Here is a 27,116-nt window from a genome sequence, read left to right as displayed (position 1 = left end):
TTGTCACTCTGCAGTCTTTTCAATGTGATTGACTGACTGGAGACTTAAATGAGCACTCATAAAAAATGGTCTTTGATTCATGTGGTGCGTAAAATGGTTTAATTACCACATAGCAGCAAAGCAGGGATGCTGAAATTGCCAACAGCTTTAATGATTTTGAGAAAAAAACCCACCCTATAGTTTGCCCAGTAAAATATGGCAGAATAGTTTTAATAATTTCATTTAAAAATTCTGCATATTTTTACACTTTCTGTGTTCTGTGCTTCAAAGACTTGTAAATCAGATATGTTGAAAAATGGTAGCAGTAAACAATAACTGTAAAATGGAGGAGCCCTATGAAGCAGACCAAACTGTTCTGTGTGAAATGTGTCTGCAGTAAGTTTTACTTCCCTTTGTTTCATAGATACTATCTTCCAATGAAGATTGGAATAAATTAGTTTATGTTAGTAGTCATATAATAGCCTTATTAAAATTATTAGTTATAAGTGGTATAAGCAGGGTTTTATTTCAAATGAAGTTCAATTTAGTAAATTTTAGTAAAGTTAAAATCTAATCACAGATACCAAAACCAAGGACTTTTGAGTCTTAATTCTATTGCTGTGGAAAACACAGCTTAAATTCCCCTCTTTTGTTTTCTGTATATAAAACTAGGAAAAAGTACTCATTTTCTACAACGTCACAGATGTTCCAAATGTAATTAATGAGTATTTGATACAGAGAACAACTCCAGCAGAAAGAAACCCCTTTCAAAATACATCAGCTGCAAAGATTCTGTATTGTACCTGAGTCTGTGTCCTTGCACAGAGTATATTATGAAATTACAACTTAGTCCAGACATTTGCCTTCAATATCTTTTATTTCTTTTATCAAAGCTTCTCCCCTACTTCCTTGTAACTAAGTCATAATGCAGAATTTAGGGTAGTGTAGCTTCAAACTTACTCTTCAGTGCTCAGAATAATCAGCCACAGAAAAACTTCCAGGTCGTATGAAAGCCAGCTGTTCTCTGGTGGGCATCAGCCTCAAGCCACAATGAGGCAGGTTGGTTTCTAAATTAGTAAGAGCACTTAACTGTTTCTCTTGGTTCTGTCCACAGTCAGCAGAGAAGAACAGATGTTTAATTTGGGTGAATTAGATTAATATTGAGAGTTCCATCATAGTGTTTACAGGAATTAAGTTAAATAGTTAAACTATCATCCTAAACCCTGTTTCACATAGGCCTTTAAGGTGGAAAACAATGGCTATTTCAGATCTTTCTTTACACATGAAATGAAACAGGCTTGAGCTTATTTCAAAAGCTCTGCAGCTTCCTTTATAACAATGGAAGAACAGTTCTAATGATGTCTTCAACCTTAAAAATACTTTTTTAAAATTTGAAATGGTTTCTGCAAAACCATAACTTCTGGTCTTTGCAGCCTTGGGGGTTTTTTAATTTTTTTTTTAATTTTTAGCTTCATTTACTTAAATCCACAAATTAATCACTGTTTAAAAACATCATTAGGCCATACTGGGGAAGCATTTGCGAGAGGAATACTCTGGAGGTCTATACAGTTCTAGAAGTGTGCAGGTCAAAAAAGCACAATCTTTTATTTGCAGGGATTTTAGTTCTACCTGGTACCTGGGAAGTCAATTTCTTATTCTTTTGGAGTCAACCAAGTGATAATAATTAAACAACACTTTTATTTCCATTATCTGCTCATCTGCTCTCTGTCCTAGAATGCATATGAGTTTCCAGAATACGTGAATTTGAAATATATCAGATAACCAAAAATTAATGAATATGGCTTTTCTGGAACATTCTTTCTCAAAATCACAGAAGATAGCTAATAGGTTACTGAATCCTGTAAAATAAGACTGCAAGGGAACTGAAGAAGTTACCTAGGCCTTTCCAGGACTGAATAGAGAGCACTAAATGTATGTGCTAGGAAGTGCTCACCTAATTTTAAATTCACAGTCTGCTCAATGCTTTTGAGCATCTTCTGTATGGAAGGGTTTTCTATTATCCTATTTGTCTCTACCATAAATTAAACTTAATTCTTTCTGTTCTGACTGCACCAACAATAGAGAACAAATTATTATGATTCAGATTTCTTATGTTTCTGGAAATTGTTACTTCTATCAGAACTGCCATCTTTTAGACATGTAACTACAGTTTATTCATTTTTTCTTTGTATTTTGTAGATTCAATAGACTTTTGCTGATTTGTCAATGAAAATAATATGTGAAGCCGTGTCAGGGTCATATTAGAGTGAAGATAGAGGGAATTTACTATTTATTTCCTACTTTTTGCTCTTCTGAAGTAAAGGAAACTGTACTGTAGTGTACATGCATAATTACTGGTCAATGCTTAGAAGTCCCCACTGAATTTTGGACTTCAGTCTTAGATACCATATGAATATATATTTCAGAAAAAAAACCCCCAACCTTGGTTCAAAGACTTCAAACAGATGACATGACAGAAAGAAACAGAGAAAACTAGGCAGAGAACAGGGAAATTATGTGCTCTATGTTGTGTGTTGGGTCAGCAGGAGAGTTAGGAAATTGCAGCTGAGCTGGTCTGTTAAGCTGTTATGCACTCATAGGAGGCAAAAGAAATGCTTCCATTCTGCATCCCTTTTCAAACAGATGGGGTTGCCTTCTCTGAAGAATAAATAGCAGCAAAGATATATAGAGCTGAGTTAAAGTTACTGAGATAACCTTAACATCTGCCTTCACTTTTGCCTTTCTCATAATATTTGAAATGTACTGCAACATTGAATATACTTTCGCTCTCTGGCTTGATGTTCAATTTCTTTTTTGAAGGTGCCAATTAAAAGATGATGAAAGATGAACAGTATGGAAGCAAAGGTTCTAAACTATCTTTAATATGAAGCAAAATGTTCCATCAATCATTATCCAAAACAATTTTTAAGACATGAGAGCATTCTTCCTAGGAAGTAGAGAAGGCACAATAAAGTCATATATTCTGTGGATAAAGTATTGTCAGATTGCTGCACAGAACAGTGCAAGGATGAGCGCTGAGAGGTGACTGAGGCAGATCTCAAGCCAAGGTGTTTGGTTGTGAAATGGGACAGAGAAGAGGATAGAATTGCAGTCAGGAAATGCAGAGAGTGGATGCTGGAGGCAGGCCGTGGGTCTTAGGGGTTGTACTGTGCCCCGTCAAAAGTGAACTTGAATCCTACAGGGAGGTATTGCTGTACCTCCTGGCAATTGTGAGATTCATCTCTCCCTTCATTCCTGCACTGTGCTAACAAAGCATCCTTACTGAGGCTCCCTCTTTTACTATCTGCCCTGCTATTTTCTTTATTCTCTACTGCACTCTCAGGGAGATGCTGGCAGGATTTCACAGAAACGTAGTCAGAGAAAGTACTTCTCTGCCCAGAGCTGAAAAGATTTTGAACTGGTGTTGGAAAGGAAAGAACTGTCTTGTTAGCATAGAGTTACTGCAAGATACCTGAAGTTAAATATTTTCATTTACAGAAGACTTTTTAAAAGAACTTATTTAAGCAAAAGTCTCAAAACAGAAATGGATGTATTTAATGAAAGCAGAATATTTATGCTGTACTTCCTACACAGTATTTTTCTCTCTTCAATTGACAGGGAAAGCTGGCGAATCCTTTCATGGCAGATCACTTACTGTAGAAAATGCAGGACATTATGCTAGAAGGAATCATGTCCCTCACAAATCTGAACACATACTGTGTCAGGGTAAATCCAAGAGGTTATTCAGTCTTCTAGATGAGACTGAAGTGGCAAAGTACTAAATGTTTGTCAGAAGACTATTGCAGTTTTCTGAAGAGTAATTAACCTATTTTTCCCTAGAGATTACAATTACAGCAGTTTGCACAGTGGGCATCCTACCTACTTCATTTGTATGTGATTATCTTACCTTCTTCTCGTCTTAAAATAAGCGCAGTATCAGTACAAGCCTTAAGAGAATTCCTATATTTGTCTTTATGCATAGGTCCATATTTGATAAGGGTAGAGTGATTTTTGCATTGGTATGAGTTTGTACAACACTCAAAAGTTTCCATAGAGAGAGTAGGTGCTGTAAAAGTGTTAGCTGTTATGATGGTAAAAATTTTAAACAGTTATTACCGCAGGCCTGGTTCCTACGGTATATCACCGTGTCCCGCAGCCATAGGGAGGAGGAGGAGGAGAAGATCCAGCAGGCAGGAATTGTGCAGCAAGATTGATTTATTTGATTATTTTACAAACTCTTTTATAGACCTTTTTCTTCATAGTCTAATTGGACAAAGGACCAGCCACCCCTTGGGGGTGATTGGCCAAAATCCTAAAACATCCATTATCAAAATATTTTCTACTATACCATAAACAAGACTTTTCAAGGTTGCAGGTGGCTTGGTTTTTTACATTCCCTGCTACCTCTTCTGTGAGAGAGAAAAGTCTCTCACGGACTTAGAAAAATAACAAGAAGATCCTCACTAACAGCATTTTTGTACCTACAATTCCCCCTTTTTGTTTTATAAGATAACAACCCTACTATTAATCCTAAATAGAAATCTACATCAGTTATTAATTCTAAATATGTCCTTAAGGCTTTAACTATCTGACTCCATAACAAGAAATTCAAAATTCAGTCTCTGCTTGTGGAAGGACCATCCCAGTCTCTGCTTGTAGAAGGACCATCCGCCTGATGGTTGACATCCTGGTCATCATCAGAAGAGTCATTAGGTTGATGATCTACATTCTGGTCGCCATTTGGGTGGTTGGCGTTCTGGTCATCATTTGGAGGTTGCCTGTTCTGCCTCTGCTGCCGTAGGTCAGGGCGAACGCATTTTGAAGGTAGCCACCGTATCCCAGTATCTGTGGAAACGCAAGCATACCCACGACCCCAAACGATAAGCTCATGAGGGCCTTCCCACTGGTTAGTGAGGAAATTCCGTACCCAGACTTTTGCCCAGGGCAGCTGTCTGTCGCCTGCAGACTGCAATGAGAGAAAATGATTCAGAATAACAGGATTATTTGAATTTTGTGGTACTGTAAGGTGATTAATTGTATACAAAGCTTTTGCTAGTCGGCTCTGTGGGGTTTCTCCATGCATTCCCCTTTTCTGTTTGTCCAAAACACGCTTCAAGGTACCATGAGCGCGTTCGACAATGGCTTGGCCAGTAGGAGAATGTGGGATACCAAAGGTATGGTCTACACCCCATAGGTGTAAAAACTGCCGCGTCTTCTCCGAGGCGTAGGCAGGACCATTATCGGTTTTCACAGAAGCTGGCACGCCCAGGACTGAGAAAGCCAATTTCCAATGGGCAATGACATCACGGCCCTTCTCTCCAGTGTGAGCAGTAGCCCACATAGCCGAGGAGAAAGTGTCAATAGACACGTGCACATATTTCAGCCGACCAAATTCAGGGACGTGAGTTACATCTGTTTGCCAAATCTGCAAGGCTTTTAGCCCTCTGGGGTTTACCCCCGCTGGCAAAGGCGCAGCGAGTCCGTGACAGTCAGCACAAGCGCTGACAATGTCGCGCGCCTCGGTTGGCGTTAAATGAAACTGCTTCTGCAGGGTATGTGCACTTTGATGGAAGAAACCATGCGATGCCTTGGCTTGTGCAATTTTGTCAGGCTGAGGCCCTACCCACGCAGGGTTGGCCAGCATGTCAGCCCTGCTATCGCCTTCTGTTAGAAACCCTGGTAAATTGGTGTGGCTTCGAATGTGCAGAATGTAATACGGATGCACTCAAGCCTGAATTGCAGACCACAAGGTTTGCAACAGCGAAAACAGAGCCACATTGTTCACCTCCTTCAGAAGTGAACAATCTAAGCGTTGAGTTATATCTGCTACATAGGCAGAGTCAGTAACCAAATTCAAAGGTTCCTGTGAGAATCGCTGAAAAGCCATGGTAACAGCCCTTAACTCAACTAACTGAGCAGAGTCTGACTCGGATTGGTAGGTTAATCAACACTGCAAAGGCAGTCTAGGATAATACTGTGTGCCCTCACGCACAGTGACCCCTGCTAAAAATTTGTCCCAATCCTTACGCCCCAAGATGCCAACACGTCCCGTCCCCAAAGGTTAAGGGGAGTGGTAGCAACATAAGGCCTAATTGTAGCTGTGTGCCCCTCTAAATCCTTCACCATCACAGGCTGTTTGCTTAAATAGCTCTGTGTGGATCCTCCTAATCCTGCAATGGCCAATCCCGCTGGGGCTAAAGGCCATGAGGGAGGCCACGCAGAGAAGGAGATGATCGTTACATCAGCACCCATATCAATCAAACCTCGAAGCTGAGTCCGGGGTGGACAGGCGTTCGGCAGGATCAGGGTACATGTCATCTGTGGCCTTTGGTCAGAGATGTCTGCAGTCCAGACGGCCTGCGAAAGTCCCGTAGATCCACTGCCGTTATCTTCGTGAGTTTGTTGCTCTATCCTGGGGACAGAAGACTTAAAAGGCACTAATTTAGCAAGGCAGGTCTTTTCAGGAATAGTTACAGGGGGTTTTTGCATGGAGACCATAGCGCAAATCTGACCTTTAAAGTCAGCATCAATAACTCCTGAGTGCACTAAGATTCCTTGATGGGCAACCTCAGGTTTTCCCACCAGCATCGCACTGGATCCCTGGGCTAAGGGTCTATATGCATCCAAGGGAACCTTATAAATACCGCTGGAGTCTAAGACGACTGCGGCTGCGGTGTGGACGTCAAACCCGTCTGATCCGTGGGTGCCGTCTGATCCCTGGGTGCCTCGTTTGCGTTATCTCTCACTAACTGCCTTAACAATAACTGTCTTAGCCCGTCATCCTCAACCTGCTTCTTGAGAGAAGCAGCGACTTTCTCTACAAAAGAGAGGAATGACTCTGATTTGCCTTGAACTATTTCAGTATATCGCTTTCTGGGTGCTGACAACTCTATGGTTTTCAACAGGGCAGCCATGCCAACCTGTTGTGCTTGCTGCAGGATGCTAGAGGGCAAGTTACACTGTAGACTGGGATCAGAGAAGGGACCAGTCCCCATCAAAGTATCCACTCCTGCTGTCTGTCTAGGATCAGCAGCAGGGAGCTGCAAATTTGCTAATGCAGTCTTGCCGGCCAGCTTTCTCCAGGTTGTTTCAAAAACTGTAAATTGTACAGGTTGAAATAGAATTTGACCTAAGTGTCTGATATCAAATGGAGAAAGCAAATCTGTATTTATCACCCTTATTATCTGCATAACCTCAGCAGAACCTAGTCCATATTGTGCCACCTTGGATTGGAGGTCCTGGGCAACTTTCCAAGCAATTACCTCATGCTTGTCATGCTCTCCTGAATCTGGGAGAGCCTTATACACTGGGAAAGCTCGGATCTCTTTTGGGGAACCAGTACCATCCTGAACTTCGGGCACAGCCTGCGGATGGAGTGTAACAGCTCCCCGGTTACCCCCAGAACCCTCAGATCTATTTGGCATTCCAAGGATTTCTAATAACCTCCAGTCACCCTCCCCCAATGCTTGCATCTTAAGAGACTCTAGGAAGCGATTATGATGCGTCGGATGCACTGTTACCATGCAGTCCGGAAAGGTCCAGGGGCGAGACCGGCGCAGCCTTTTTCTTCGCCGCGCGGCTACAGCCACCTGACGACCTGGAGCCAGAGCCTCATCTGCCTCGCTGCCTGATGAGGAATCATCAGGCAAAGGCAACTTTGGGGTGCTGGGAGGGAACAGAAATGTACGGGGAGGTGAGGCACTTTGGCTAAGTTCGCCAGAGCCAGAACAGACAGGACAGACTGCAGCTGGCTGCGCGGCAGTTTTTACAGCAGTTTCTTTACGGGAGGCCGTCTCGGCCAGATCCGACCGAGCCGGTACTGAAGCTGCAGCCGACTCTGGGGCTACGGCTGCGCCCAGCGCCGCGGCCGTCTCCCGCACAGCAGCCACGTTCGGCGCGGTCGCCGCTTCCGCCGCTGTTTCGCGCTCCCCGGGCACGCTCGGCGCCGCCGTCTCTGGCCGGCGCTCTGCGGATGCGCCCGGCGCTGCTGCCGGTCCGTTCTCTGCGGACGCTCCCGGCGCCGCCGCCTCTGCCCGCCGCTCAGCAGCCGCCACCGCTTCCGGGTTTTCCCGCGGCAGCGCTGTTCCCGGTTTCGCCGCCGGCCGCGCCGTTTCTCGGCTCGGAGCCGTGGCTCCCGCTTCTGGTGGGGGGGGCGCGGGCGGCGCGGATGACACGGCCGGCACTGGCGCCGCTTGCGGCGCGGGCTCGGGCATTCGCCGCTCTAACAGGCTGAGCAAGTCCTCCATCCTTCGGGATAGGTTTCGTAGCTCTGCCAGAAAGGGCAAATGCTGCATAAAAAGGTCCATGGTTCGGTTCTGTGACTGCGCAGAACAGTTCAGCACCAGGGAGGGCAGCGGGCCATAGCCAGGCAGTCCCGGGGGGGCATGCCTGGCGATACGCCCGCTAAGTTAGGTCCAGGTGCATACGGAACCGAATTAGGAGCCGCTCTGGGGGTCCAGTTGGCTAAGCCGCTGATTTGCGGCCCTGGATAAGCCGTGGCCGCCGTCCAGCTGAACGGCAAGGCAGGCTGTGCACCCTGCCTCTGCCCTGACACCCCCGCCTCTGGCGGCGCGGGGTTCCTGGGGGCTGCGGAGTCCTGCGACTGTGCAGGGTGAGCCGGCGCAGGCTCTGCCTGTGGAGCTGGGGGGGTTATTCCAAATCCACCATCACTTGCCCTGGAAGCCCAGTCAGCGGGGCCCCCCTCGGACATTCCTCCGTCACTCATCACCGAGATAGGCGATCCAGCCCTGCTATCACAGTCAAGGGCTGTCAGCAGAATAAATAACGAACGCCAGGTTTTGTATAATTCTAACGCTGCCGGCTCCCCAGTCGGGAGCTCGTGTCGGACAGTGCATCCGAGTTCTTGCCATAAGGAAAAGTCCAAGGCACTATCTCTGTCCATGGAAATCCCTTTTAAAGTAGCCCAGTCTAGTAATTCCCAAACTGAGTTTTCAGGAATGGAGGTGCGCAATATGCTAAACACACCTTTCCAGACCAGTACGACAGCGTCGTTCTGTGAGCTGCTGTTCGCCATTTCTCAGTTCTATTGGACCTCCTGGTCCCGGGGGGGGTAAAAGGAACAGCGTACCTCTACAGGAATTTGGCTTGGCTCGCAGCAGCAGGACACGTCAGAGAGTGCAAATCATGTCGGGCAGCACCAAATATTACCGCAGTCCTGGTTCCTACGGTATATCACCGTGTCCCGCAGCCATAGGGAGGAGGAGGAGGAGAAGATCCAGCAGGCAGGAATTGTGCAGCAAGATTGATTTATTTAATTATTTTACAAACTCTTTTATAGACTTTTTTCTTCATCGTCTAATTGGACAAAGGATCAGCCACCCCTTGGGGGTGATTGGCCAAAATCCTAAAACATCCATTATCAAAATATTTTCTACTATACCATAAACAAGACTTTTCAAGGTTGCAGGTGGCTTGGTTGTTTACATTCCCTGCTACCTCTTCTGTGAGAGAGAAAAGTCTCTCACGGACTTAGAAAAATAACAAGAAGATCCTCACTAACAGCATTTTTGTACCTACAAACAGTAGAAATTTTGTGTCTTCACTTTCTTTCCTGTTTTAATTTTAAATTGAAGAAAGCAGAAAGCAAGATGGTGGGAGATTCAAAAGGCCCCTGAAATAGCAGTCTTTTATACAAAGAGTTGTCATGCTCATTGGAATCTAGAGTTGTGAATTTATTGAGTTGGTGAAAACACTGAAATCTGGCTTATTGCTGAGTGTTAGCAGTAAGATGTGGAGCAAACTAGCCATGTGCATCTCCCCTGTGTCATGATAAAGACTATGAAGTTGAGCTCTTATCTACCAGATCTGGGCCATGTCCTAGCAGAAACAGTCTGTAGTGGAAATACTGCTGGACCATTATTCTGCAACTATTTAAAAAAATTATCTATCTGAATTAATGAAATTTGTTATGCTTTTTCCCCATAATTTATATGTGAGTTATTATTTTAAAATTCTAGTTCTGTGACCATGCACAGGTAATGAAAAAAAGGCTACAGAAAATTCTAATTTTGGCAGATTACAAAAATTGCAAAGTTTTCATCATTGTAATTTCTTGACACTGTACCTGCATTTTGAGAAGATTTTTGTAGCTCTTATTTCATATGAAAGAAAATCCTTTCTATCTAGAGAATACTAACCACTGGTTTTCATATGAAAAGTTATTTTACATACTTTCAGAACTCTTGCTTCTGTGTAGCTGCAAAATATGGATTTGTTAATTCTCTTTTTCTTTTCCGCTATGAAGCAGAGACATCTCACAGCAAGTCTTTAAATATGTACTAATGTTATTTCATTTTGCTAGAAACACTTCTGAAGTTTGAAGCATCGAAAATGTCTGTAAAGATGCTTTCTCATGATTACGTCTTAAATGTTTCATTATTTGCATCTACAATACATGTGGCAGAGGAATTCAAGCTAAAAAGAAGCCCATAGGTATTAGGCATGCAGTTGAAGGAAATGTATCTGATGGTGTAACATGGTCATTTCAGATTGTTGATTATGTGGTCACAGAAAGAAATTTTCTATAAAAAGATGCTGTGAAGTGATTTCAAAAATTATAGAACTGTTTATTTCAAGCACATTTCTTTATCTCAGTGTTTGGACACAGAGTTCCTCATAGATCTTCTTTCTTTTGAAAACAGTTGTAAAAAAGATGCTCTCTTTTCCAATAGTATGAGTTTTCCTAGATGTAGAAGTTCAGGCATCACAAAAAAATACAGAGGATGTGTTACCTTAACAGTATTAGCTTCTGTAAAATCCTGCAAAGGCAGGAAAGTTCAGGCCAGTAAGCTGAACTTAAGTTCAGTAAGCTATGGGCATACAGCAGCTCTTTACATATTTTCACATGCAGAGATTTATGTGCTGTTTGTCACAATCCTTTCTCTAGATAAACAAGTTACAAAAATTACTCATTTCTTCTCCAGATCAAAATCTGGTTGCTATGTCCAAATAGTGCTACTGTTCCTAAAAAGGGTAGCATTACATTATTTAGGGACTGAATGAAGCTGCATTTGCTCTTAAAAGGACTATCTCTCACCTTATGACATGGCTTCCAAGGGAAAGAAGGTTGTTATTTGCCTGTGGTCCTCAATGCCAAAATACTGGTGAATTTATGAGAAAGGCAACAAAAAGAAACTAATGTAAACACATTGATTTGCCATTAAAACTATCAAATCAGACTTTCTAGTCTGTCTTTCCTTTTCCCTTTTTAGTATCACTCCTTCTTTATAGCCAAGATAGCTGAAATGGAAACGTTATAGTAAGTGGAATATATTAGAATGCAGATTAGGTCTTATTTTTCTGTATAGTGGATTGTTCAGTAACGTTCAAATTCTGCTGTTAAGAATAGGACTCTACAATGTGGTTTGGTATTTTTGGTTTCAGTTTATCATATTCTGTACCTTAGTCAACCCAAAGTATGTTTTCATTTCAAACTGAATTCCTCCTCATGCTGTGATTTGTGTGAACTGAAGACAATTACAGGAATGATGGAGATAAAATAAATGCAAACATAATGTAAATAACAATTCTACTGATGAAACTGATTCTTATATGTTTCACCTTTCAAGTTCATGCATAAAGCATCATATTTTTCCCTTCCCTTGAATAACTTTTCGGTATGTTTTGTAGCACAGCAAATTTCTAAATCCTCAGTGGATGTTTAAAATTAGTTTAGTATAGACTGCAATAACCTAAGGGCTGTCTAAGGACCTCAACACCTGTTTTGACACTCTTTCTGTAATTGATCTCTGTATAGCGTGCATACCACAAAATGTGGCAATTCTTAGTAGTAAGGTACAGAAGATCAAATGATTGGGTTTGCAACCAATTATCTCTAGTTGCTTTTTTTAGAATCAGGATGACACTGGCAGCTGAATCAGAGTAGCCCTTGAAGCCTACACAAGCATGGTACTGCTTGAAATATTATAGGCATGAAGATCATATAAAGCTAGCAGTGAATTGCATCCCAGTCCTTCCATCCCTGCTTGCAGACTTGGTCATTGCATTTGACTTCATGAAAAAAGACTAAACCAGGCTTCTATTCATTCTTTAGCTCTAACCAGGGCCTCTCTGCCTGGATTAGATTTTGTTTGACATCTTCCAGACTCTCTAATACAAGAAATGTTATTGAGCATGGTATCTCGGATCAAGCAGAACGGAAAGCTTGATAAAGAACTTTTGGAAATACCAATTTTAGCTTCACACACTTGAAAGAATAAAAAATATGTGATTGAGCAGCTTAGATCTGGATCATCTTCTGCACAGGCATAGAAGTTCTGAAGCTTGGAAAGGCAACTCTCCAGTCATCTTTACTTTTTTCAGTAGAAGCCTATCTATTCCATAGTCAGCATATCTTGTTCATAATAATTTATTAGGAAAATGCTAGCCATATTTTTTTCCACTTTGAAAAGTAGTAAAGTTGAATACAGTAAGTGTTATGTGGACATATGGTTGTTTCTCAACTATAGAAAAGATTAATAAAATAAAAAATCTTAGAAAGAAAATCCATACTGTGCTTTAAAAGGTATTCCATTTAAATATGTGTATGTGATACAGTTTGAAAGCACTATTTCCATCTGTAGTGGTTTGGCCCAAAATACTCATTACTGTTTATCTTCTGTGAAATAAGAATTAGGAGAAACGCAAAGCAGGCACCAAACTTGAAAGAATATAAAGAAGTTTATTAACAGACCTAAAAGAAGGAAAAAAAAATTATACCACCTTCAGAACTCTCCTCCTCCCCCCACCTTCCTCCCTTCTCCCACTGACCATATAAAAAGACAACCCTTCAGATGTTCAGTCTGTTTACCACTTCCATAATAACCTTGTTCAGTCCATTTAGAAAGAGAAGTCTCTTCTTGCTCATGCTATGAAAACATTATCACAACGAGACAGCTGCCCACTTCCAAATATTGTTCAGTCCGTTTAGGAAGAGGAGTCTCTCTGCCTGCATGTGAGTCCCTTCCCCTGACTTGCAGCTTTTCCCACAACTGCTTTCAAGGGTCCACTCTTGAAGTTTTTGGGGTACAATTTTAAGTTTGAGCCATTCAGAAACAAAAAACAGAGGCCCTTCTCCTTCCCTGGGAGCAAAGGGTCTTCCTCATCTTCATCGTTAGGACTATCTCTGGGAGCATCTCTAAGAACTGAGGTTTTCTCCTTTCCCATTTGGAGCAAAAGTCTCATCTGGTCCATCTCTCCCTGTTCAAACTCCTCATGAAATTACAGCTGCGTCAGCATCTGCCTATCTCAGCGCAGGTGCTTTTGCTTATGAGTTGAACACTCCACCCCCCATATCTTCATGAAATTACAATGGGATGCTCTGATATATCATAGCTTCACAACAGAATTTCAGCTTTAAGCATCTCCTCTTTCTCTTCCGTCAGGTTTTCAGCTCTTCACAGCACTAAAAGGGTTAATCTCACCCAGGCCTTGCAGCTTTGCAGCTGGAATGTTGAATGTTGCTTATCGCAGTGGAGAGGGGGGAGAGCCGAGCCGCTCCGGCTGCCCACGGCAAGGCAGTGGGAGGGGTTCTGCGGCTGGAACAGGGCCCATTGGCTCCAGGATGGCCGTGGCCCGGCCTGGCCTGGCCCAAGCAGGGCCTGGGCAGGGCCCTCTGGCCCCCACACGGGGCCTGCAGCCACCTGTGCCAGCGCCGGAAACGAGAGAGAGATTGGGGGGGGAGTTTGTCTATTCTTAAGTGTGGATTGTAGATGCGGTCACAACTTTAAGTGGCTTAAAGAATTGTCCATATTCAAACTGGCCATCTGATAGGTTCTATCAGGTCCCAGAGGAAACTGCAAGCACTCCTTAGCAAGGACACCCCTTCCGGGACTATGCTTGCTAACCTATGACACCATCTTAAAAGCATGGTTTGATCATTTACAATATAGTATTGTCTGCTCATGCACTTCAGAATGCCATTTCTTTATATTAAATAATAGTTGATAATCTGCTTTGGTTAGGCTCTGGCTGTCTAAAGCTGTTCAGAAGTATTGCAAAAATATGAAACATGCCTGGCCTTTTTCTTGTATGAAGTGTTTTGATTTTAAGAAATGCATTATGTTGGTGGATGTCAATGCATTTGCATGTTTTTTAAATTATAAATAAGTGGTCTGTCACCAAGCAACACTTTAGTAAAATATGCAGAAAGCTACACAGCTCAGGTGTTAAACATATACTTACATAAATGTATACACTGACAGACTGCTATTGGAAAAAACAGAAAACGTCTCTTTGCCTCTTCTTCTCTTTCTTTAAATGTCACTATTTTGTGTTTATTTGCCATCACACAATAGTCCTCAGAGTCTGGGGAGCAATAAATTGTCCTGTAAGAGAAAGAACATGGTAGAAAAGAATTCTCAGGTACTGCTTTGCCCTGTCTGTGCAGGCATGCTTGTAACACTACTGCATCCTATAGCAATTGGTTTCTGTTAGAAAACTGCAACCTCTGTCTTCCATTTTGACATTTTCTCTTGAGAACATGAAGCTTTTATGAATTCCCTTTAGATTTCTGTAATTCTTCTTTTACTTGTCTGGAGGGGGCAAATACATGGGAAGGAGAGGCTTGTATCATCAAGTTTTTCCTGTTAAACTCTTTCCTTTATCCTAACTCCAAACAAAAATACCTGCTGTCATATATTGCATTTGATTGCAGAATTATTATTGTTACAGAAAATACAGAATAATATTTAAAAAAGAATTTATACCAGCTCTGTTCAAATTACATCAGGGATTCCATAGCAGCTTGCTATAAATGGTTTACATAAATTTTGCACTATATTTAGAAATTTCTAGATTTCAACTCTAAGAAATTCAGAGGGGTTGAAGATTTTACCAGTGTAATAACCGATCTACACTCACATTCTGAAATGCTCTGATTACAGTAACTAATGTATTGGTGGAAGTCTGCATCACCTTGAAAATGAAAAAACAGACCATTTACTTAAAAAAGGGATTTTTAAAAAACTTACACTCCGGAAACTTGCTTCTTTAAAATACTAGATCATCTAGATTGTCATGCTATGTAACTCCTAATGTATCTGGAAATGTGGTCTATTTTATAGCTTCTAAAGATAATAACTAATCATGATGTCCCTTTGTCTTCCCTATAGTCTACTGTAATTTTTAATGGCTCAATTATTGCTTTATTCTTGGCCTACTGAAAACACAGAACATAATATTTTCTGAAACACAGCAAATACCATTGGTTTCTCATACACTTCACATCATTCTGCCTGAAACAGAATTATTTTGATTCAGCTTTCTCAGTTTTTTTCCTAAATATGCAAATATATATCTGTAATAGGTTTCTAATGCAATAATAATACCTCTACGTAATTTTATTTTTACAATCTGCATTTCTTAAATTTAAAAATACTGTACTTTCCTTCTTGATTCTCAATGTACAAGTGTAAAGACTAATTGATTTCCTATGCCATTTGATGTCATCCACATTTAATTTTAATAGCTCCTGGTTTTACCTTGGGTGGGTTGAATTTGGCTAAAGGAGTTTCAGGTTAAAAATTATAATTAAAATTAACTCTCAAGAACTCACATTTGAAAATTTTCACCTTTTGTAGACATTATTTTAAAAATCTTCTCCTTAAATTGCATAGGTGGGCCACCTCAGCTGAAATCTGTCTAGTTCTGGGGAAAATAAGAAAAAGGACAAAAAAATGTGAAATCACAGCCAAATGAAATACTGTTTCCCTTACCAAAAAATCTTTATAAATTATATTCTGTCAATCTTTGCTGTACTAACTTTTCATTAACTCTTTATCTCTTTGTTCTCAGAAAGACTCCTGCTTTCAACTAATAGATTGTAAATCAAATTATATATCAACCTCTAGAAATTAGGTATTTTTTACATTAAATAGCTATATCATTGGCCTAGAATTTTTGAAAAATCAGAAAAATGTAATTGAGAATTATTATTTTTTCACTTTAATGATAAGCTTTTCTGTGCCTCAAATATCAGTGGAAAGATTGAGAATGCACAGTTTGTGTAGTCAGGAAAGAAGTTCTGGTTCATGGCTGCTCACAATGTTTGTTGTCAGTGAGTGAATGTGTCACAGGAGCTTTATTTTCTCTGTCTTTTTCTGTAGAACTGTCAACTTAATTCTGTCATCCAAAGTGATCTGCAGACAGATACAAAATGTCTTGCAGAGAAACCATGTGACAGTCTTCTTGGATTGTATTCCCTCTAGGGAAAACCTTTCAACACCAAATTTTTTGTAGTGCCATATGAAAATGCTTGGATTTTCGGTGAAAATAGAAACTGAAAAAAGAGCATATTTGACTTGAGTTATTAATTCAAAAGGCAGACGTAAGACAGTCCTGACGAAATGAATTCTCTCTGTGACATGCCGGCTGAGTTCAGTCTCAAGATGCCTCATAGCTTCTGTTCTCTGATACAGTGGCACTCGAAGTTCAGTGGTATCTTTGATTTCTGTAAAGAGCCTGAAGTAAGGTTATTTTAGCCTTTTGCAATTACTAGCACAGAGACCACTTTTTAGCCAAAATATGAAAGACCTAAGTGAAAAAAAAGTACTCAAGGAATTGCATATTTTTTGTGTAATGCCCACTACAGTGTGTATCCATATTGAAAGTGGCAACAACTTTAATATAGTGGGTTTGTAATTTAATCACTGCTGTGTGCTGTGTGTATTTTCTCTGTTACTTTTCTCTGAAAAAAAACAAACTCCACATTGACAAGAGAGATCAGGAATTTTGGGATTTAAATCTGTAGTCAAAGAGTGTAGCAAAATAGATTTTTTTTAATGAATATTCCAATTTTAAATTTTGTCAAAATAATATTGTCCACGCCACAATACTAGAGAAGTGGAAGAAAAAAAAAGGAGAGAAAAACATTTTTGAAACTAAAGACAAAAGACTCAGGATTGTATCACTCACATGAGAAGTTCAAAAGTCATCTGTGCCTAATTATAGCTAAGATCTTAAAACACGTCCTGTCTGAAAAATAGATCATTGCAGATCCTCTTGTACATTACACTGAGTATCTCTCTGCATAAATAATTCAGTCTTCTGTGGTTGGAGGCAATTTATGGTGAATTCTGTTTCTGTTCTGTAGCTGAGCAAGTGCGTATAAAGTGTAAGTCATTGCTTCGTGTTTTTCCTTTGCTCTAAAGAGATTCAATCAGCAAGGTCAAGACCAATCATGGATTAAATACATTTTTGGAGAGAACAGTTCAGTACAGTTTTGAATCCATCCTGAGATAGACTAGCCTGTATGGTTCCCACCATATGCAGACACAAATAAAAATAAAACTTTTCCTTGGGAGAGAAACCTGAAACCTGATGAAGTTTCATTGATTAAGAACATACAGTTTGTCAGCTGAACAAGTGTGCTGCCAAATCACTTCTGCCCTACTAATTATAACGCAGGTTTTTCTGTAGTCTATTAAGCATGTGGCCAAATTCTAGAACAAAATATGTGAGTGACCATATTAGTCATTTGGTTAACTCTCACACAGAATTGGAATTTTAGGAAAGCATGCTGTCTTATGGTGTCATTTGGATAATACAAACATCATCTTGGCTGTCTGGGGTTTTTCTGGCTGCCTAGCCTACAAAACTGTATATCAATTTTCACAAATCTCTACAATTGCAGTGCTGTGTGAACATTAAAGCATTCCATTTTACAGTCATACTCTTCAAGAGTAGGAAAGTAAGAGAAGGTATATTTTTATAGAATGTTTGTCTCTTAAAATGTAGTTAGTACTTTTCCACAACACCTATCTTATTTGTAAGAATCCCATCTGATTTCAAAATCAGGCAGAGACTGAAGTATTTTACTACCAGAAATTAACTGAAGATAAATATAAGAGGTTTATTTTTCATTTGATTGTTGTTGTTTGTTTGTTTTTTGTTTGTCTTTTTTTAATTTCGATTCCAAAAGATAACAAAGTAGAGGTTCTGCCAGTCAAAACTGAAACATCACCAAGCAAAAGTCTTGCTATTCCTTAATCTGCAAGTTTCGGACAAACTTTGCTGAGACTTAGTAACATAATCATGAATGCAAAATGGTGGGAACCTGACCTGGGCCATCTTATCAGAGTGTGCTGCTACACTTGTTACAGTTTCATGTGCCTGAAGTCAGTTTAGCAGCGCTGTCGCTGTTCTATCAGTAGTTGTCTAGTCTTAAAAATTAGTCTATAAACAAAACATCCGAACAGAAAAACAACAAAATACACACTTATTTATCATTTGGCATTGTTTTGTCTTCAATGAACTGAAAGCAATCAGTGACCATATCTTCATTCTTACATGTTTATGTCAGTAGTTTGTTCTTTTCCCTGGTCCTTCTTAAAATTGAAAAAGAACCCCAAATCTTCTTTTCTCACCAGATACTGAAAGTCATAAAATATTGAAATTTGAGGTTAACTGTTTGATACAGACATAGCAGCATTTGTTAGATCCTAATTTTTGTTTATGTAGAATTACAATGTTCCTTCTGGATGGCTAATGTGATCTTGTGAGAATTACAAATAAGATCTTCATTATTATGTTATCCATTATGACACCCTTCTTGATCACAGGGACTCAACTGATGATTTTACTGCTGTGTCTAGTCAGGTGTTCTTCACAGTTACATTGCACGTGCCTGAAAATGGGCATGAGCCAAATTACAGCTGGAATTGTAGAAATTTGCTCAGTGTCTTCTGAAGGGAACTATTAAGAATAAACTGTTGTTATCTTTCATTAAATTATAGTAATGGAGAGAAACTTGTCAATGGTATTTTTTTCTGAATCTTTCCTTCCTGAAATTTTAACCCCATTCCTCCCCACAATGATATCAGAAATATATTTAATGTATTTTTTTGCCAAAAGCAAGTTTGTTATGTATTGTAAAGACAGAAGAGTGTTTCTTCTGAAAAGTAAGTTTGAAAGAGCAGATGATCCAGCAATTTACATGAATGTATTTCTAAATGAAGATACTTACTTCATGATATCTTTAATTTTATATGATCTTTTTATCATTACTCCTTTACTCTGTCCTGTTATCATCTCAACTTTTCTTTGATTGTTTTTATATAAACTTTAGCATGGGTAGAAGTAGCTGCAAATTGGTGGATTTCTATTTTCTTTTCAGAATTATGAATACATTTAGAGAAAGGCAAAACAAGATCAGAAGCATTTATAGTAATAAATATTATATTTATTATATTTTTATTTATATTATATAATAATATAATATAATATATTTTGGTAGCTAAGAGTAATAGAATTAAGAAATCCAAATAAAAAAGTGAGACATCAGCTGTAGTTCTTTCTTTAACTGTTGTCTGCCTAGCATTTATCTTTATACCTCCACACAGCTTCAATAAGTATGTTAAAAAAAAACGGGAATGATTCATGTATCATTTAGGGTCTCGATAAACTATCTTAGTAGAGTGACATCAGTGCATATCTCTGAGACATTACTATTTGATTTTAATTTGAAACTCCATAATGAACCTTAATTTAACATTTTAAAAGTTATATTACAACCACATAAATTGCAGCCCATGGTTTTGAAGTGTGACTGCACTATATTTTCACTGAAATCATCTCAAGGAGAATGTTTCAGGTTTGCCTGGCTTATGTTTAATCTAGAGAAAACAATTAAATATTATCCATTTCCACCAGAATTTCAAGGTTATAGATGCTTTCTTCCTCAATAGCAATCATTAATATTTTTAGGGGACATTAAGTCTGAAATTAATAGATAAGCTTAGAGACAAGGGAGAGCTAATGACAAAGAAAGACTTGCATCAGATGCCGGTTTGAAAGGCTGCAGGGAGACCTCCTGGTCTCAAGTGCTTTGACAGAAGAAGGTGTTTATGTTAGCATAGATGTGTGATCTTGGCAAACTGAAGAGAGACTTTCTGATTTAAATACTGGGGTTATGATTATCTCTTCTTAGTCAGACCATCAAAGCAAGCAGAGAAAAAGGGACCTAGAGACTGAGTTTTAATCTCTGATGATTCTTAGGTGTAGCACCAGGACCTCCACAAGTTTGAATATTATTGCAGTTTTGAATTAGAGATTCCTTGTTAGTCCTTATATTAATATTTTCTTCTAATAGTCTAACATCTTGCATAATGAGCACGCTACTTCACAATGTAAAGAAAAAGAAAAGTTAGAAGTTCATCAATATTTTGCAGTTAAAAAAAGAAAAGGCACATTAAGCTTCTTTTTTCTTTCTTTTCCTTTCTCTGTCTTTCTCCTGACCTATTTTATCCAGTTCTGACAGGACAGGAACTTTGAAAACTTCTATGCACTGTGCTTTTAAAGAAAAAGATGAAATCTTTCCCTCTGTTGTTGGAATGAACTGATCTTGGTCACCAGTGTAGGCTGTAATAAAGTATAGAACTACATTTTTTTACTTTCCATCTTCCATTGTATGATATTATTTTCCTGATGACAAAAGGGAAAAGAAGCTGACAGCATTTTGAAGTCTTTTCTCACACATTTGGAATTTGAAGTGCATGTGCAGCTAAACTGTATGAGGCACAGGTGCAGCAAGAGTCTAAATTCTTGTTCTGTGTTTGCTGCCAACTTAGGTAGAAAATGTTATTTTCCCCAAGTCAGAGTTGAATTGAGTGCTTTTGAGATCATTTGTTATACTTCTTGGTATAAGCAATTAGATTCATTAAAGTTGTTATGGCAGGATAACTGAGAGCAGAAATTCGCCACTTCTCTGGAAATTGAAATATGCTCTTACACCACATAGAATAAGCCTCATGAGAACAATAGTTTCGTATTCTTCATGATCTTTGATAGAATGTTTATGAGATAGTCTAGATGAGCAGGAGAAGTTGTGGAGAAGACACAGGCTGATAGCAACCATTCATGGTCAGATTAAACTTCTGTATTTAATAAACCTGCAGACATCTGAATGATTTGGAAGCTTGGATGTAATGAACACTTTGTTTCCTTGTTTATAAAGAATAGACCAGCCACCCAATGGAAAAAAGACAAAATTATGTAACTTGAACCTAACTAATTTTACGGCATTATACTTAGAAATAGACTAAGTATTTCCCTTGCATAATTTAAGAAATAATCAAGGATATTGTAATTAGTATTCATTCAATCACTCCAAGTGGATACTTAGAATAATCTTTAAAATTATGTTTTCTAGACAATATGGAATGAAAAAATATGCAGTATGATGAGATGAATTACATGTAACAAGTAATTCAGCTAGAAAATCTCTTTTTATAGTTTCTCTGGAATTTCAGGAAAAAAATCAAATTAAAGTTGTTTAAATGTTAGTATAGCTGATTTTTCAGGTTAAAGTGGTAGTTGTGAGGAAAACTATTCCATCAGTGCTCAAATGGTAGCATTTAGGGGATAAAACTGATTAGGTGTAGAGGGAATACTAAAATGCAACAAAAATCCTCACCATCTCCTTGAAAATGCAAATACATGCATACATGCAATTCCAAAAGCTTTCTCCAGTTAAACATACGAGAAACGTTTCCATATTTTTAGTTTAGATGCAAGATTTTTATTCCTTTCTGTGCTTTGTGTTCCCTTCTAGGTACTCCAGTCTTTGGGATTATGAAACCCTGCAACTAAATTCAATACATAAAATGAAGAAATGCAATCCTATTTGAAATTAAATTAGATTTCATAAATGCAACATACTCTTGAATCACACAGAATCACACAATGGTTGAGATTGGAAGGAACCTCTGGAGATCATCTTGTTCAATCTTGCTGTTCAAGTAGAGATAGCAAGAGGTAGTTACACATGATCATGTCTAGAGGAGTCCAGGGAGGGAGATTCCATGACCTCTCTGAGCTACCTCACAGTAAAGCAGTGTTTCCTGAGGTTTCATTCGGTATCACCTGTATCTCAGTTTGTGCCCATTGCATCTCATCCTTTTACTGTGAACCACTTGGAAGACTCTGGCTCTGGCCTTTTTACACCCTCCTTTCATCTACTTGTATGCATTAATGAGGTTCCCTTGAGCCTTCTTTTCTCCAGGCTGAACAGTTCAAGCTCTTTCAGCCTTTCCTCATATGTTAAGTGTTCCAATCCCTTAGTTATCTTAGTGGATCTTCACTGGATTGTCTCCAGTGTGTCCATGTCTCTCTTGTACTGGGGAACCCAGGTGTGGGCTGAGTAATGAGGTAGATTCATTTCCCTCAACCTACTGGCAACATCCCTCCAATGCAGCCCAGCCTACCATTCACCTTTTGTGCCAGTGCACATTGCTGGCTTATGTTCAGCCTGCTGTCCAAGAGGACCCTCCTGTTCTTTTCTGCCAGTCTGCTTTCCAGCGGAGTGGCCCCCAGCATATACTGGTGCATTGGCTTATTCCTCCTCAGGTGCAGGACTTCGGTTTTTGCAGACCCACAGAGCCTGTCAGGTTGGAAGGGAACACAGTGAGTCATCTTGTCCAGCCTCCCTGCTCAAGCAGGGGCATCCTAGAGCACATGGCATAGGAAAGCATCCAGATGGTTCTTGAATATTTCTGGTGAGGGAGACTCCACAACCTCTTTGGAAAACCTGTTCCAGTGTGCAGAGCTTCATGAGGTTTGTCAGCCCATTTTTTCAGCCTGTCAAGGTGCCTCTGGATGGCAGCATGACCCTCTGCTAAACAGGACTGGACTCAAGTTTTCAATCCACCTCATTGTCTGCTTAACCAGACTGTACATCACATCTTATGTTCAGACAGTTTCAATGGCCTTACTGAACTTCATTGCTGTCTCATCATCCACAGGCCAAACACTTCATCACTGAACTTTGTCACATTAGTCAAGAATGACTTCTTCTTGGTAAAACCATGCTGTGACCACTCCTCATAATTTTTATTTTTGTCCTTAATATACCTGGAAGTGGTTTCCAGAAAGGTGCTTCTCACTTTCCCAGTGATCAAGGTAATGCTGGCTGGCCTGTTGCCTGGGTCCTTCTTCTTACCCTTCCTGAAGATGGAGGTGGTGTTGACTTTTTCCAGTTTTCAGGCACTTCTCTCTTGTAATACAACTGCACATTTGCAGGAGTCCCTAAACAAATTTTGGTATCTAGCTAAGTGGAACATCTCAGTAAGTGGGTAGTAACATGAAAACAAAACCCACAAATTTTGAAATAGAGAGACACTGAAATATGATCAAGCAAGTATTATTCCAAAACAGTCTTGAGGACAAAAAAACTTTGAGGAGTCAATTTTTTGTTTCTGTAGTTGAGATTGTTTTTCTTTTCCCCAGCATATTATTAGCCAAAGCTAGAGGCTTGTGGTCTTCCTTGGGAGGTTGGTAGTAGTGAAAGAGCTTTTTAGCCATATATTCACTAATATATGCACATTACTTTGATATAAAGTTCAGATAGCAAAGAAAACAGAAGAAAACTGAGATTTGTACTCCAGTGTGAGTAAATAGATCTTTCTGTTCATGTGTTAGTAAAACAATATCTAAGATTGACAGAGGTTAAATATAAAATTACAAAAGCCTGTTCAAACTTCTATTTGTATTCATAGTTTTAACACTAAACATACTGGTTTTACAGGCTTAGATATGAACAGAGTTGTCTAGTTTGGACATACAGTACTAATAACTATATTTTGAATTTGGGGTGTAATGGTGGTATTCTTTGGTGTGCCTTGTACCTGTTTGCTTCCATCATGATTTCTGTCTTTGTCTAATAAAAAATATATATGGCTCAAGCTGTTGATGTGATCGGCATCTGTTTCAGATTCATTTTTACTGACAGCAGGCTGCTGCTGGCGAGCACTCAGCCTTTTAATCATCAGAAATACAGAGAATGGCATTCCTGTCATTGCTCGTTATTTTACTTTGGAATTCTGTATCAGATGTACTGCACTAAAACCTGTGATAGATGACAAGCATGACAGACTATGCATTATAAGTTTTCTAATTATAATTTTTAAACAATACTACAGAATTTATTGACAAGTTATTATAACAAGTGTAGAAATGCTAAATAACCCTTGGCAATGGCTAAACTTTAAATCTCATTTCAAGGATTATAGAATGCCTATACATATTTACATAGATATTTCAGAAGTTGTTATAAGAGACAGAATAGTTTAAAAAAATCCAAGTATTTGACTGTTGGTAGTATGACCCATTTATCCTTATGTGTACTACAGTACCATTTTTTGTGCATCACGATAGAAGGGAGAGTGTGTGTTTATGGACACGTAAATATGTACATAAACCATTCACGCATATGTATCATTAGATATACATTTAGACTTAAGTTCAGCAGGAACCTGGAAGTACCTTCTGAAGTGTTTCATTGTTTGAAGAGTCACTTTTTCCCAGTTTCTGCACTGTATGAAGTAGGATATTGGGGCTTAGTTTAAGTGATGGTGCTTACCATAGTACAGAATAAAAAGGGCATTCTTTGTGATTTAAAGTATTACTGCCTTTTTCCATTCATGAAAATGATGGTGTTTCATACTCACTTTCCTACTATTCCCTTTTGCATAGAGATACTTCCTTTTGATATGATCTGTTGTAAGGAAACCCTGTATTTTTTTTCAGAACACCCCTATAGTCACTTAGTTTATGGTGTCTGAGAAAAATAGCAAATGAGTAACTCTGGGTTGGAAGCCATATTTGGAGGTGAACAGTACATATTTATGATCTAAAAGCTATTATACATGGACTTTCTCCTGCTGTGACTCTCTTTGTATGTAACTTGTTCTCTTATGTAGTATATGCTGTAGGCATACATTATGTCTTGCACACTGGCTGTTCCAGAAACAGAATCACAGAATAAGCTGAGTTGGAAGGGACCCACAAGGATCATCAAGTGAAACTCCTGATCCTGCACAGCACCATCCCCAAGAGTCACACCACAACAAGAGTGCTGTCCAAACACTTGAACTCTGTCAGGCTTGGTGCTGTGACCACTTCCCTGGGGAGCCTGTTCCAGTGCCCAACCGCCCTCTGGGTGAAGAATCTTTTTCTAATATCCAACCTAAACCTCCCCTGACACAGATTCAGGCCATTCCCTTGGGTCCTGTCACTGTTCACCACAGAGAGGAGATCAGTGCCTGCCCTTTCTCTTCCCCTCATGAGGAAGCTGTAACTGCAATGGGGTCTCCCCTCAGTCTCCTCTTCTCCAGGCTGAACAGACCAAGTGACCTCAGCCACTTCTTATACAGCTTCCCCTCAAGGCTTTTCACCATCTTTGTTGCCCTCCTTTGGATGGTCTCTAATAGTTTAATGTCATTTTTATATTGTGGCACCCAAAACTGCCCTCAGGACTCGAGGTGAGGCTGCCCCAGAGCAGAGCAGGACAATCCCCTCCCTTGCCTGGCTGGTGATGCTGTGCCTGATGCCTCCCAGGACATGGCTGGCCCTCCTGGCTGCCAGGGTCACTCATATTCAACTTGCCATTGACCAGGACCCTCAGGTCCCTTTCCATGGCACTGCTTTCCAGCATCTCATTGCCCAGTCTGTCTGTATATCCAGGGTTGATGCATCCCAGGTGCAGAATCCAGCATTTTGCTTTGATGAACTTCATATAGTTGGTGATTGCCCAATCCTTTAATTTTCTGAGGTCTCTCTGCAGAGCCTCTGTGCCTTTGATGGAGTCAACAGCTCCTCTCAGTTTTGTATCATCTATGAACTTTTTCAGTATCCCTTCCATCCTGCATCCAAGTCATTTATGATGACATGGGAGAGAACTGGGCTGAAGATGGAGCCCTGTGGAACCCCACTAGTGACCATGTGGGTGACTAGGTCACCAGTCTGATGTCACCCCAGACACTGTCACCCTTTGTGCCTGACCCATGAGTCAGTTGCTCACCTATGACATGATGTGTTTATCCAGCTGAATGCTGCACATTTTGTCCAGAAGGATCCTGTGAGACACAGTATTAGCACTGCTTTGCTGAAATCCAGAATGATCTCATCAAGTGGCTTTCCTTGATGGATCAAGTCGGTTACCTTGTCATAAAAGGAAACCAGGTTTGATAAGCAGGACTTCCCTGTCATGAAGCCATGCTGGCTGTGACCAGTGACTGCGTTGTCTTTCTGGTGTTTTTCAATACCTTCCAGAATAACCTTCTCCATAATTTTACCAGGCACTGAAATGAGAGTGACAGGCCTGTAGTTTCCAGGGTCCTTCTTGCCCCTCTTGAAAATCACAACATTTTCAATCTTCCAGTCAGCTGGGACCTCTCTGGATTCCCAAGACCAGTCAAAAATCATTGAAAGAGGTTTTGCGATGACATCAGCCAGCTCTTTGGGGATTCTTGGACAAATCCCATCAGGCCCCATAGATCTGTAGGGATCCAGCTGGAGCAGCAGATCCCACACAGTTTCAGGGTTGACTGGGAGTTGATCATTCTCGTAGTCATGGTCCTCTGGCTCAGGGCACTGAGAACCCCTTGGTGCATCATCCGTGTTGAAGACAGAGGCAAAGAATGCATTAAGCACCTCTGCCTTTTCTCTGCTCCTGTTTGTGGCATGACTGTCCTCAGCCTGTAATGGGCTGATGTTATTTCTACACTGCCTATTGACATTAATATATTTGAAAAGACTCTTTTTATTGTCCCCCATAATTCTGGCCAGCTTCAACTTCAGTTGAGCTTTGACTGGATGAATTTTCTCCCTACAGTGGCAAGCAGCATCTCTGCATTCTTCCATGACACCTGATCTTGCTTCCAGTGGGCATACAGCTTCCTTTTTTGCCTTATTTCCAAGAGAAGTCTCCTGGTCAATCAAGCCGGCCTTTTACCTCACCTGCTTGACTTGTGATATTTGGGAATTACCTGCTCCTGTGCCCTTGGAGGTAATGCTTAAAAAGTGACCAGCACTTATGACTCCCACACCAGCAAAAACATTTTCCTAGGGGACCTTACTTAATAATTGTCTGAGCAGGCTGAATTCTGCTCTCCTCATGTCCAGAGTTGAGGTTTTGCTGGCACTTTCCCTCCTGCCAACAGAAATTTTAAACTCAGCCATTTCGTGGTTGCTATGACCAAGATGACTACCAGTCTCCACTTCCCTTACGAGATCCTCTCTCTTGACAAGCAATAGATCAAGGAGGGCATCTTTCCGAGCCAGCTCCCTTAGGTCCTGTTCCATAAAGTTGTCATCCAGGTTTTTTAGGAATCTTCTGGGCTGGG

General features: G+C 40.1%; 2 protein-coding genes across 3 annotated transcripts in view; one reads left to right on the top strand and one right to left on the bottom strand.

Moving 5' to 3' along the window:
* Positions 1-27,116, top strand: part of CSMD1 (CUB and Sushi multiple domains 1) — a 1,103,023-nt gene that overhangs the window by 399,328 nt on the left and 676,579 nt on the right. The gene's annotated exons all lie outside the window — the stretch shown is intronic.
* On the bottom strand, positions 4,732-8,350 carry LOC121659341 (translation initiation factor IF-2-like). Its single transcript, XM_042017327.1, has 3 exons — positions 7,494-8,350; positions 6,243-6,405; positions 4,732-4,945 (listed from the first exon to the last, which is right to left on the bottom strand). The coding sequence occupies exons 1-3, from the start codon at positions 8,283-8,285 to the stop codon at positions 4,887-4,889; spliced, it is 1,014 nt and encodes a 337-aa protein (XP_041873261.1). The 5' UTR covers positions 8,286-8,350; the 3' UTR covers positions 4,732-4,886.

The sequence above is a fragment of the Corvus kubaryi genome, unplaced genomic scaffold (genome assembly GCF_017639235.1).
Source record: "Corvus kubaryi isolate FWS band 111438036 unplaced genomic scaffold, C.kubaryi_AGA036_p1.0 split3-73, whole genome shotgun sequence".
NCBI lineage: Eukaryota > Metazoa > Chordata > Aves > Passeriformes > Corvidae > Corvus > Corvus kubaryi.
The sequence above is the reverse complement of the archived record's forward strand: the minus strand, read 5'-3'. Positions and strand labels throughout refer to the sequence as shown.

Coding starts and splice junctions, on each gene's coding strand:
- LOC121659341 (XM_042017327.1), bottom strand. CDS start 8,285: ATGGACCTTTTTATGCAGCATTTGCCCTTTCTGGCAGAGCTACGAAAC. Junction 6,406..7,493: donor TTCCGGACTGCATGGTAACA/GTGCATCCGACG, acceptor GTGCCTTTTAAG/TCTTCTGTCCCCAGGATAGA. Junction 4,946..6,242: donor ACCCCGGACTCAGCTTCGAG/GTTTGATTGATA, acceptor CTCTCATTGCAG/TCTGCAGGCGACAGACAGCT.